Source organism: Vulpes lagopus, chromosome 23 (genome assembly GCF_018345385.1).
Source record: "Vulpes lagopus strain Blue_001 chromosome 23, ASM1834538v1, whole genome shotgun sequence".
Taxonomy (NCBI): Eukaryota; Metazoa; Chordata; class Mammalia; order Carnivora; family Canidae; genus Vulpes; species Vulpes lagopus.
Genome location: NC_054846.1, coordinates 45,651,249 through 45,661,353, shown reverse-complemented (window position 1 = coordinate 45,661,353; position 10,105 = coordinate 45,651,249). Strand labels below are relative to the sequence as shown.

At 44.0% G+C, this 10,105-nt stretch overlaps 2 protein-coding genes and 1 non-coding gene across 3 annotated transcripts; 1 reads left to right on the top strand and 2 right to left on the bottom strand.

Annotated features, from left to right (window-relative positions):
* Window positions 1-232: 232 nt before the first annotated feature.
* LOC121481730 lies at window positions 233-339 on the bottom strand. The gene has a single exon (XR_005985388.1). It is a non-coding gene; the product is annotated as a U6 spliceosomal RNA (small nuclear RNA).
* A 2,119-nt stretch (window positions 340-2,458) lies between these two features.
* Window positions 2,459-3,385, top strand: LOC121480893 (olfactory receptor 1509). The gene has a single exon (XM_041737786.1). The coding sequence runs from the start codon at window positions 2,459-2,461 to the stop codon at window positions 3,383-3,385; it is 927 nt and encodes a 308-aa protein (XP_041593720.1).
* A 3,615-nt stretch (window positions 3,386-7,000) lies between these two features.
* LOC121480899 (olfactory receptor 4E1) lies at window positions 7,001-7,948 on the bottom strand. The gene has a single exon (XM_041737796.1). It carries the CDS (start codon window positions 7,946-7,948, stop codon window positions 7,001-7,003), a length of 948 nt encoding a protein of 315 aa, XP_041593730.1.
* Window positions 7,949-10,105: the final 2,157 nt, after the last annotated feature.

The window sequence follows — 10,105 nt, the reverse complement described above, 5'->3', positions numbered from 1 at the left end:
CTGAAGGCAGATTAATGCTCCACCGCTGAGTCCCCCAGGTGTCCTGAAGGCTCAGTTTTTTATATCTTTGCCGATCCAATGAGACAAAAACATTTTGTTTAACCCACTACTGAAGTTGAGAATCTTTTTATTCATACTTATTTGTCATTTATATTTCTTTTTCCGTGACTTGCCCTTTCACACTTTTTGCCCTTATTTGATTGTTATTTGTCCTTTCTTGTCATATATTTTTTAAAATATGGAATGCCTCACCACTTTGCATGTCATTCTTGCACAGGGGCCATGCCAATCTTCTCTGGATCGTTCCAATTTTAGTATATGTGCTGCTGAAGCGAGCACCTTCCTTGTCATATTTGAAGAACCCTTTCAGTAATAGGACTATTATCCTTTTTTGGTCATATATGTTGCAATATTTTCTTCTAGTCTACCTTTTGCATTTTGATAATTTATATGGCACTGAATATATTTTAAAATGTTGAGAATGCACAAAAATTTTTTATCTCATTTTATTCTTCATAACATTTCAATAATTTTTTCATATCGGCAGTCCTTTATTATTACTGTTCCTAATGGCTGTGTGTAATTCTATTCGATTTCCACTATATTCATTCAAGTTGCAGGGGATCCCTGGGTGGCTCAGCGGTTTAGCACCGCCTTCAGCCCAGGATGTGATCCTGGAGACCTGGGATCGAGTTCCACATCGGGCTCCCTGCATGGAGCCTGCTTCTCCCTCTGGCTGTGTCTCTCTGTGTCTCTCATGAGTGAATAAATAAAATCTTAAAAAATATATATATATATTCATTCAAGCTTCAAAATAAATCCTATAACTGTTGTTTTAAATAATGCTGTAATTAATATCTTCTTGCATTTAGCTTTTTGATAGTTTGGTTGCTTAGGAGACTCCTACAAGTGAAATAGTTGGATCAATAATAGAAATATTTTTTTGTGGTTGTGGTAATTATTTCCTAAATTCTGTTACAGTTTTAGGCTAATGAATCAGTATAGAAAATTAGGGACAGGGGCACCAGGTGCCTCAGGTGGTTAAGCAAGTGACTCTGGACTTGGGCTCTGATCATGATTTCAGGGTCCTAGGATTGAGCCTCGCATCTTCTCTTTCCTCCTGCTTGTCCCTCTGCCTCTCCTCCCACTCATGTTTTCTCTCTCTCTCTCAAACAAATAAATAAATCTTAAAAAAAAGAAAATTGGGACAAAATAGCTTGAATATTTATGAATAATATCTCCTAGAGGACAAATCCTATCACAGAATTTTAAAAATTAAATTTCTTTTAAAAATATTTTATTTATTTATTTGAGAGAGAGTGAGAGAGAGAGAAAGAAAGAAAGAAAGAAAGAAAGAAAGAAAGAAAGAAAAGAGAAAGAAAAAAGAAAGAACGAGCAATCATGAACAGGGGAGAGAGGCAGAGGGGGAAGCAAACTCCTCACTGAGTAGGGAGCCTGATGTGGGGCTTGATCCCAGGGCAGGATCATGATCAGAGCCCAAGGCAGACGCTTAACTGACTGAGCCACCCAGTTGCCCCAAATTTCTTTTCTTTTTTTAAGATTTATTTATTTATTGAGAGCAAGTGCGCCGGCATGCATGCATATGCATGGTTGGGGGGGTGTTAGGGGGAGACTTTTCAAGCCGAGGCCTCATTATTGCAAAGCCTGGTGGAGGGCATGACCCTAGGACCCTGAGGTCGTGATCTGAGGTGAAATCCGGCGTCGGCTGCTTAACCACCTGAGCCACCCAGACACCCCTATAGTGACCGCTTTTGAGGAACATTTCAATTCCATGGAAAACAGAAAGACATGTCTAATTTTCTTTCTCAGGTCGACACCACGAAACAGGTAGGAAAGCGAGGCGAGGAAATGTGGCCGTGTCAACAGCCAGTCCTTACAGGGGGGCTGGCCCGCTGCAGCAGGGTGCCTGGGGCCTGAGGAGGGCGGCCCCCGGGGGAGAGGATTCCAGACTGGGGAGACGAGGCCCGCGGCCCTGGCAGGCTTGGGGTGCACACTTGACTTGGTTGGGAGTGGAGAGGCGAAGGATCTCAGCTGGAGTCGTCGGTTGGGAGGCCAGTGTGGAGTTATGTGCGGATTAGACTGGACCTGGGGGAGCAGCTGGCCTGCGGCCGGGAGCTTTGGCAGCTCCTGGGTCTCGGTGACTCCTGGGCCTCGGCCGTGGGCCACCTAAGGCCTAGGCCGGCCGCCGGGCAGCAGGCGGTGTGCGCGGGCTTGGGAAGGCTCCCGTGGTTACGGGCCTTTGTGATAGTCGCCCCTAGGTCGGCCTTCTATTCTGTGTGCCCTGGTTTTGTGTGTGTGTGTGTGTGTGTGTGTGTGTGTGTGCCCTGGTTATACGTAAGCAGTTCACATGGGGATGTGGAACTACTTCAGTCAGCTGTAGCCCTAAACTGGCTTTCATGGTTTTGTCCTCCCCCAAGATCCTTTGGAAACTCGCTGGATGGAGGCTCCAAATCAAACAAGAGTGACTGAGTTTGTCTTCTTGGGGCTCACGGATAACTGGGCACTGGGGACGCTACTTTTTGTGGCATTCTCCCTGGCTTACGTGCTCACCCTTCTGGGGAACACTCTCATCATAGTGACCACAGCCCTTACCCGGCGCCTCCATACCCCCATGTACTTCTTCCTGAGCAACCTGTCCTTCATTGACACCTGCCACTCCTCGGTCACTGTGCCCAAGATGCTGGAGGGCCTGCTTAGGGAGAGAAAGACTATTTCCTTTGATGACTGCATTGCGCAGCTCTTCTTCCTACACCTGTTCGCTTGTGCTGAGATCCTTCTGCTGACCGTCATGGCTTACGACCGCTACGTGGCCATCTGTGCCCCACTGCGCTACCCCAACGTGATGAGCATCCGGGTATGCGTGCAGCTCGTCCTCGCCCTCTGGTGGGGGGGTACCGTTCACTCTCTGGTGCAGACCCTCCTGACCATTCGTTTGCCTTACTGCGGCCCCAACGTTATCGATAGCTACTTCTGCGATGTGCCCCCCGTCATCAAGCTGGCCTGCACAGACACCTACCTCACGGGAGTGCTCATTGTCTCCAACAGTGGAACCATCTCCCTCACCTGTTTCCTGGCTTTGGTCACCTCTTACACAATCATCCTGGTGTCTCTTAGAAAACAGTCCGCTGAAGGGCGCCGGAAAGCTCTGTCTACGTGCTCAGCCCACTTCATGGTCGTCGCCTTCTTCTTTGGACCATGCATCTTCATCTACACTCGGCCAGACACCAGCTTCTCCATCGACAAGGTGGTATCTGTCTTCTACACGGTGGTCACCCCTTTGCTAAATCCCCTCATTTACACCTTGAGAAACGAGGAGGTAAAAAGTGCCATAAAGCATCTCAGACAGAAACAGGTTTTCTCATAAAGTCAGGTACATGGTGGACTTGGAATTGTAAATGTAATTAGGGCCGAATCTTTAATGAGACAGTGAGAGCAAAAACCAAAATCAAAAGATAAGATGGCCCGGAGCAGGGCAGACTTCTGTATTACAGAGAGGGACTGATGGGGTGGAGCAGTCCATTAGGCACTTGCCTTTGGTTTGGGTCATGATCCTGGGGTCCCGGGATGGAGCCCCAGGTCGGGCTCCCTGCTCCACGGGGAGCCTGCTTCACCTTCTCCCTCTGCCTGCCCACCCCCTGTTCATGCTCGCTCTCCCTCTCTCTCTATCTCAAATGAATAAACAAAATCTTTAAAAAAAACAAAGACTTATTAACTATTACTTCATATAAAGGAAAGGATCATGGTGGAACATAAAGGAAAAAGAATCTGGAAAACTTTTAAGAAGGCTCTGGTTTCACTAGTAAAAGAACACAATTTGGGGCATGGACTCAGTTTCAGGAACAGGTACAGTTGTGAGAGAACATATTTTCTTGATTTGTGGATTCTGTGAGTTATTGCCTCTGGGAAGCTATATATCGCACTTCTGTTTTATAAATTATAGTGGTTTCAATCTTGCTTTCAAATAGACCTTCAAGGTGTTTATTTAAGCCATCACCGATTTATATTGAGTTAAGCTGTGACTTTGAAAGTGATTCTCTCATTATTCCTGGATTTGTTTTGTATTTTTCATAGTACTTTGATAAAATCAAGGTGAAAATGTATAAAGGACTTGTTTTAAAATAAAATTTATTGAGGTAAAATTTAATTACATAAAATGCATGCATTTTAATTGGACAGGTGGAGAAATTTTGACAAAGGTATATATACATCCACATAACATATACATCTCTCCAATCAAGATATAGAACATTTACAGCACCCCTGAAAGTTCTTCAGTCCCTTCCCAGACAATCCCTCTATCTCCACCCAAGCATCCAAGGGTCTGATTTTTGTCATTATGAGTTAGATTTACCTTTCCTAGAGCTACATGGACATTGAATCATACAGTATGAACTTTTCCGTGCCTGCTTCTTTTGCTCTGCCTGCTGTTGCTGAGATTAAACTATGTCTTTAGTGGGTATTAGTAGTTTCTTGTTATTGTTGAGTAATACCTCGTTGTATGGGTATACGGCAATCGTTTATTCAGTCATTTACTGATGGGCATTTGGGTGTTTTCAGCTTTTGACAGTTATGAATCAAATAGATATAAGTGCTTACTTACAGGTTATTTTGGCCACATGTCTTCATTTCTCCTGGGTAAGTATCTAGGAGTAGAATTATTGGATCACATAGTAAGTGTATGTTCAACTTATAATGAATTAACTACAAGCCTGTTCCAAAGTGATTGTATGATTTTTTACAATTTATTTATTTATTTGCAAACTTTTTTTCCCCTGTGGGGCTCAAATTCATGACCCCAAGATCAAGAGTCTCATTTTCCACTGACTGAACCAGCTGGGCACCCGCAAAGTGGTTGTATGATTTTATACTCTCAGAAGTATAAGAGTTTAACATCCAATAATTGCTATTGTCAGTATTTAATTTTAGGCATTCTAAGTGCATGTGTGGTGTACTCTTCATTTCCCCAATGACTGATGATGCTGAGAATCTTTTAATTTGCTTATTATCCTTTGTGCTGTGTTGTGTTTATTCAAACATTTTGCTCATTTATTATTTTAATGTTTTGTCTTCTTGTCATTGTAAGAGTATACAACAGTTTTCTTTGTGTATTCTGGATACAAGACCTTTGTTGGATATACGTCTTGGCAATATTTTTCTCACACTGTGGTGTGCAGTTTTATTTTTTGAATGATATATTTTGAAGAGCAGAAATTTATATTTTGATTCAGCCTTACTTATCAATCTTTTACTTATAAGATTGATGCCTTTTGTGTCCTAAGAAACCGTCACCTACTCTGAAGTCTCAAAGATTTTCTCCTATCTTCATTTAGAAATTTTACAGTTCAGCTTTAAATTTTAGGTTTTTACCCACCATTTGCTTTGATGTGGATGGAACTGGAGGGTATTATGCTGAGTGAAGTAAGTCAGTTGGAGAAGGACAAACATTACATGGTCTCACTCATACGTGGGATATAAAAAATAGTGACAGGGATTATAGGGGAAGGAGAGAAAACGAGTGGGAAAAATTAGAGAGGGAGACAAACTATGAGAGACTCCTAACTCTGGTAAACGAACAAGGGGTAGTAGAGGGAGGTGGGCGGGGTGATGGGGTGACTGGGTGTCAGGCACTGAGGGGATGAGTACTGGATGTTATACTATATGTTGGCAAATCAAAATCCAATAAAAATATACAAAAAAATCAAAACAATATAAAAGTTATAATCTCAAAAAAAAAACAAATTTAGGTTTGTGATCCATTTTAAGTTTACTATGACATATGGTGTGAGATAAGGGTTGAGATTAATTTTTCCCATCAACCTAGATGATCCAGTACCATTTAAAAAGACTTTCTTCCCCATTGTGTTATCTTGACACCTTTTTGAAAGTCAGGTTGGCCCTTAAGAGGATGTGAAAGTGTTCTTTTCACGTCTTCAGTGTCATCTCTCACCATTGTCAGCCTTATGATCTAAGCTGTAACCCCACTGCTCTTTCACTGCTTGGACCAAGCCAGAGTCTTCTCCAACAACTGCCATTTCCTTTGCCTAGAACACTGTCTTTTCTCACACGTGGCTCCTTTTCATTTGTCAGTCTCAGCTGCAATGTCATTTGGTCGGAGAGACCCTTCTTGACTACCTACTCTGAAGACTGTCTTTTCTAAAACTCTCATTCAGCGTTCAATGTGTTTTGTCCACAGGATTTGTTATGATTTATAATTGAAATGCATTTGTTTATATTTTGTTTACTATTTTCACTAGACTTTAAACGACATAAAGGAGGGACTACATGTCTTATTTGTGACTGTAAACCAAGTCCCTAGCACATAATAGATGCTTGGTCAATATTTGTCAAATGAATGAATACTAAGGTATCCCCACTTCATTGCTCTGATGGCAGATTTTTCCTGGATACCTGAGGAAACCAATAACTTCAATGACTCCAAGTCTTCTTTCTACATCACTGAAGTCATAAGCAAACCCACTTGGTCTGATTCGCCAGTGTTTTGCTGAGCCATTTAGGCAAGCATCTGAGTGAATGGTGTAATCAAGTGCTGCCCAGAAATCTGAAGGTTTTGTTTAAACTTTAGTTATCACCCTAAGACGAAAAGCAGGGAGAGGAGGCATGGTGTAATGAAAGTAGCATGACTTTGTGTTGATACACTCGGCTTCATATCCTGCTTCCATCATTTCCCAGCTGGGTGACCTTGGACATACCATTTGCTCTCTTTGAGCTTTAGTTTCATCACTGTAAGCAAGCACAGTACCTACCTCACAAGTTGCTGTGAGGACGGAGTAATGCCGAGTGCCTGCAACAATTTCCGGCTTATGGGAGACACTAAACATCATAGCTATGCCACAATTGTCAGATATTAGACCAGAAGACAATTTTATAAGTCATATAAGCTGACAAAATGTCAGGTAACTTATTCTTCACAAGGCTTTTCTTTGATTTGGAGCACCAGGCCCCAAGAGCTTAGACATTGTCATTTTTTACCTTTCCCCTCCAACCTTCCCATTAACTTGTTCAAGGCATTCTTCATGTCTTCATTCCTAAGAGTATAGATGATGGGGTTCAGCAGGGGGGTAACGGCCGTGAAAAACACAGACACCACCTTGTCCTCCGGGAGGCTGGTGGATGGGCGGGAATAGATGAAGATGCAATGTCCCAGGAACAGTGTGACAACGGTGAGGTGGGCCGCACAGGTGGATAAGGCCTTGCGCCTGCCTTCGGAGATTTGCTGCCGCAGGCTCACCAGGATGACCGCGTAGGACACCACGAGGACCACGAAACACACCACGGAGATCAGACCGCTGTTGGAGACGATGAGGATTTCAATGATGTGGGTATCCGTGCAGGCCAGTTTGATCACCTGAGGCACATCGCAGAAGAAGCTGTCAATCTCATCAGGACCACAGTAGGGCAGCGTGATGGTGAGGGAGGTCAGCGATATGGAGTGGATGGTCCCCCCCACCCACAGGGCTACAGCCAGCAGCACACACACTCTCCAGCTCATCACCGTCAGGTACTGCAGGGGCTTGCAAATGGCCACATATCGGTCGTAGGCCATGACGGTGAGCAGAAAGATCTCGGTGCAGGCGAAGAGGTGCAGGAAAAACATCTGAGTGACGCAGCCGTCAAAGGAGATAAGCTTCTCTTCTGCCCATGTGTCTACCAGCATCTTGGGGACAGTAACAGTGGAGTGGCACACATCGATAAAAGACAGGTTACTGAGGAAGAAATACATGGGGGTATGAAGCCGGCGGTCGTAGATAATAGTTATGACAATGAGGACGTTCCCAGCCAGTGTCAGGACATAGAAAGTGAGGAACATGGCAAACACAGCCATCTGCACCCTCTGATCTACAGATAAGCCTCTAAGCCGAATGTGTGTCACTAAGGTGGTTTGATTGAGTAGGTCCCCTGCTTCCATGCTCTTTGCCGGACACTCTGTCAAGAATTAGGGAAAAAAAAATCAATCCTTTGATTAATTAATAAGAAATTAATTGTAATTTCTTCTGTGTTTGACTTTTTCTTCCATCTTGAATTTATGGTCCAGTATCTTATTTTTTTTTTAAGATTTTATTTATTTATTCATGAGAGATACACAGACAGAGACAGAGACCCAGGTAGGGGGAGAAGCAGGCTCCCTGTGGGAAGCCAGATGCGGGAGTCCATCCTGGATCCTGGGATCACAGCCTGAGTCGAAGGCAGACGTTCAGCTGCTGAGCCACCCAGGTGTTCCTGTTGGATGAGCTTTGACAAATGTCTACACCCATGTCACCAGCAGTACAAGAGGGAAAACACCATCACCGTGAAATGTCCCAGTGTGCCTCCCAGGCCCCAGGCCACCACCGATCTGATTCATATCACTATAGATTCATTCATTTTACCTTCATTGCATCTGATATAAATGGGATCATAGAGTAAGAGCTTTTAAAAAAATATATTTTATTTATTTTATGTTTTGGGGTGCAGGGCAGAGGGAGCGGGAGAGAAAGAATCCCAAGCAAGCTCCACATCCTGGGGGGGGTCCTATGCAAGACTAGATCTTACAACCCCGAGGTCGTGACCGGAGCCAAAATCAGGAGTCAGACACTTGACCGACTGAGCCGCACCCATGTTTTCCCCCATTTGCTTCCAGTAAAATCCTCATTCAGCATATTAAATCATGCTGGACACATAGTAGGCACCACACACACACACATCTTTTGAAATAATAGTGCGGAGAACCATGATTCACGAAGAGATGGAAAACAACCCTGGAGAGGGGCCTGTTTATATTTAGTTGTACATCTTTAGCAGAGAAGAAACGAAGATTTTTCTGCTCAAAGAGAGTAAAGTGTCCAAAGTCATACAAACCCCGGTCTTGAGCACAGTTTTCTTTATGGCCTGCTGACTGCATTTTCACTTGGCCATATCCGGGCCCCTCTGCGGCCTCTGCCGTGCCCCCTGTAATGGTGATGACCTGGTTTGCAGCTGGCAGAGGCTTTTCACCAAGCTGCTGGACAAGGGGCAGTATGGCTGGGATATTTTTGGAACATTTCTTTAGAGGAGGCTGGATAAAACCCTGGAAGCTTTGGAAAATCTGGAGAGGGGCTGGGCGGGAGGCTGGCTTCTGCTCCCCTCAAGGTGAGGGTGGACTTGCTCACTCTGCAGCTGCAGATCAGGGCCCAGGCCTACGAGCTCCCTGTGCAACTAGGTTATTCTCAGCTCGTCATAAAGTCCAGTTCTGTTGTCTCAGCCCCAAGTCGAACAACAGTGGTTATTTTCTTTTAAATTAGCTTCTCTTGGGGGCACCTGGGTGGCTCAATGGTTGCTTGTCTGCCTTTGGCTCAGGTCATGACCCTGGGGTCCTGGGATCGAGTCCTGCATGGGGCTCCCTGCATGAAATCTGCTTCTCCCTCTGCCTGTGTCTCTGCCTCTGTCTCTGTGTGTCTCTCATGAATTAATAAATAAAATCTTAAAAAAATAAATCAGCTTTTATTTGACCCAGACCTCACTATTTAAAAAAATTAAAAAAAAATTTTAATCACCCTATACTTACTCATTACAATAAATGCATCCTCAGTCTTCACCATCTATTTCTTCCACCTCCCCCCAACCTTCCCTCTGGTGACCATCAGTTCGTGCTCTATAGTCACGTCTGTTTCTTGTTTTGTCTCCTTTGCTTCCTTTTCTACCCCCCTTTGCTAGTTTGTTTTGCAGCTTAAATTCTACATAGGAGTGAAATCATATGGCAACTGTCTTTCTCTGACTGACTGATTTTGCTTAGCAAGGTACTCTCTGGCTCCATCCGTGTTGTTGCAAATGGCAAGATTTCATTCTTTTCCATGGCTGAATAATCTCTCTCTGTATCACTTTGTCTTTGTCCACCCATCAGTCATTGGACACTTGGGCTGCGTCCATACCTTGGCCGTTGTAAACAACACTACAGTAAACACAGGGCTGCATGCATTCCTTTGATTGAGTGTTTTTGTATTCTTTGGGGAAATGCCCAGTAGTGTAATTACTGGATCATGGGGTAGTCCTATTTTTAATATTTTTTGGGGAACTCCATGCTGTTTTCCACAGTGGCTGTACCGGTTTG

Excerpts from the sequence above, each read along its gene's own strand:
- LOC121480893 (XM_041737786.1), top strand. The coding sequence starts at position 2,459 with ATGGAGGCTCCAAATCAAACAAGAGTGACTGAGTTTGTCTTCTTGGGG.
- LOC121480899 (XM_041737796.1), bottom strand. The coding sequence starts at position 7,948 with ATGGAAGCAGGGGACCTACTCAATCAAACCACCTTAGTGACACACATT.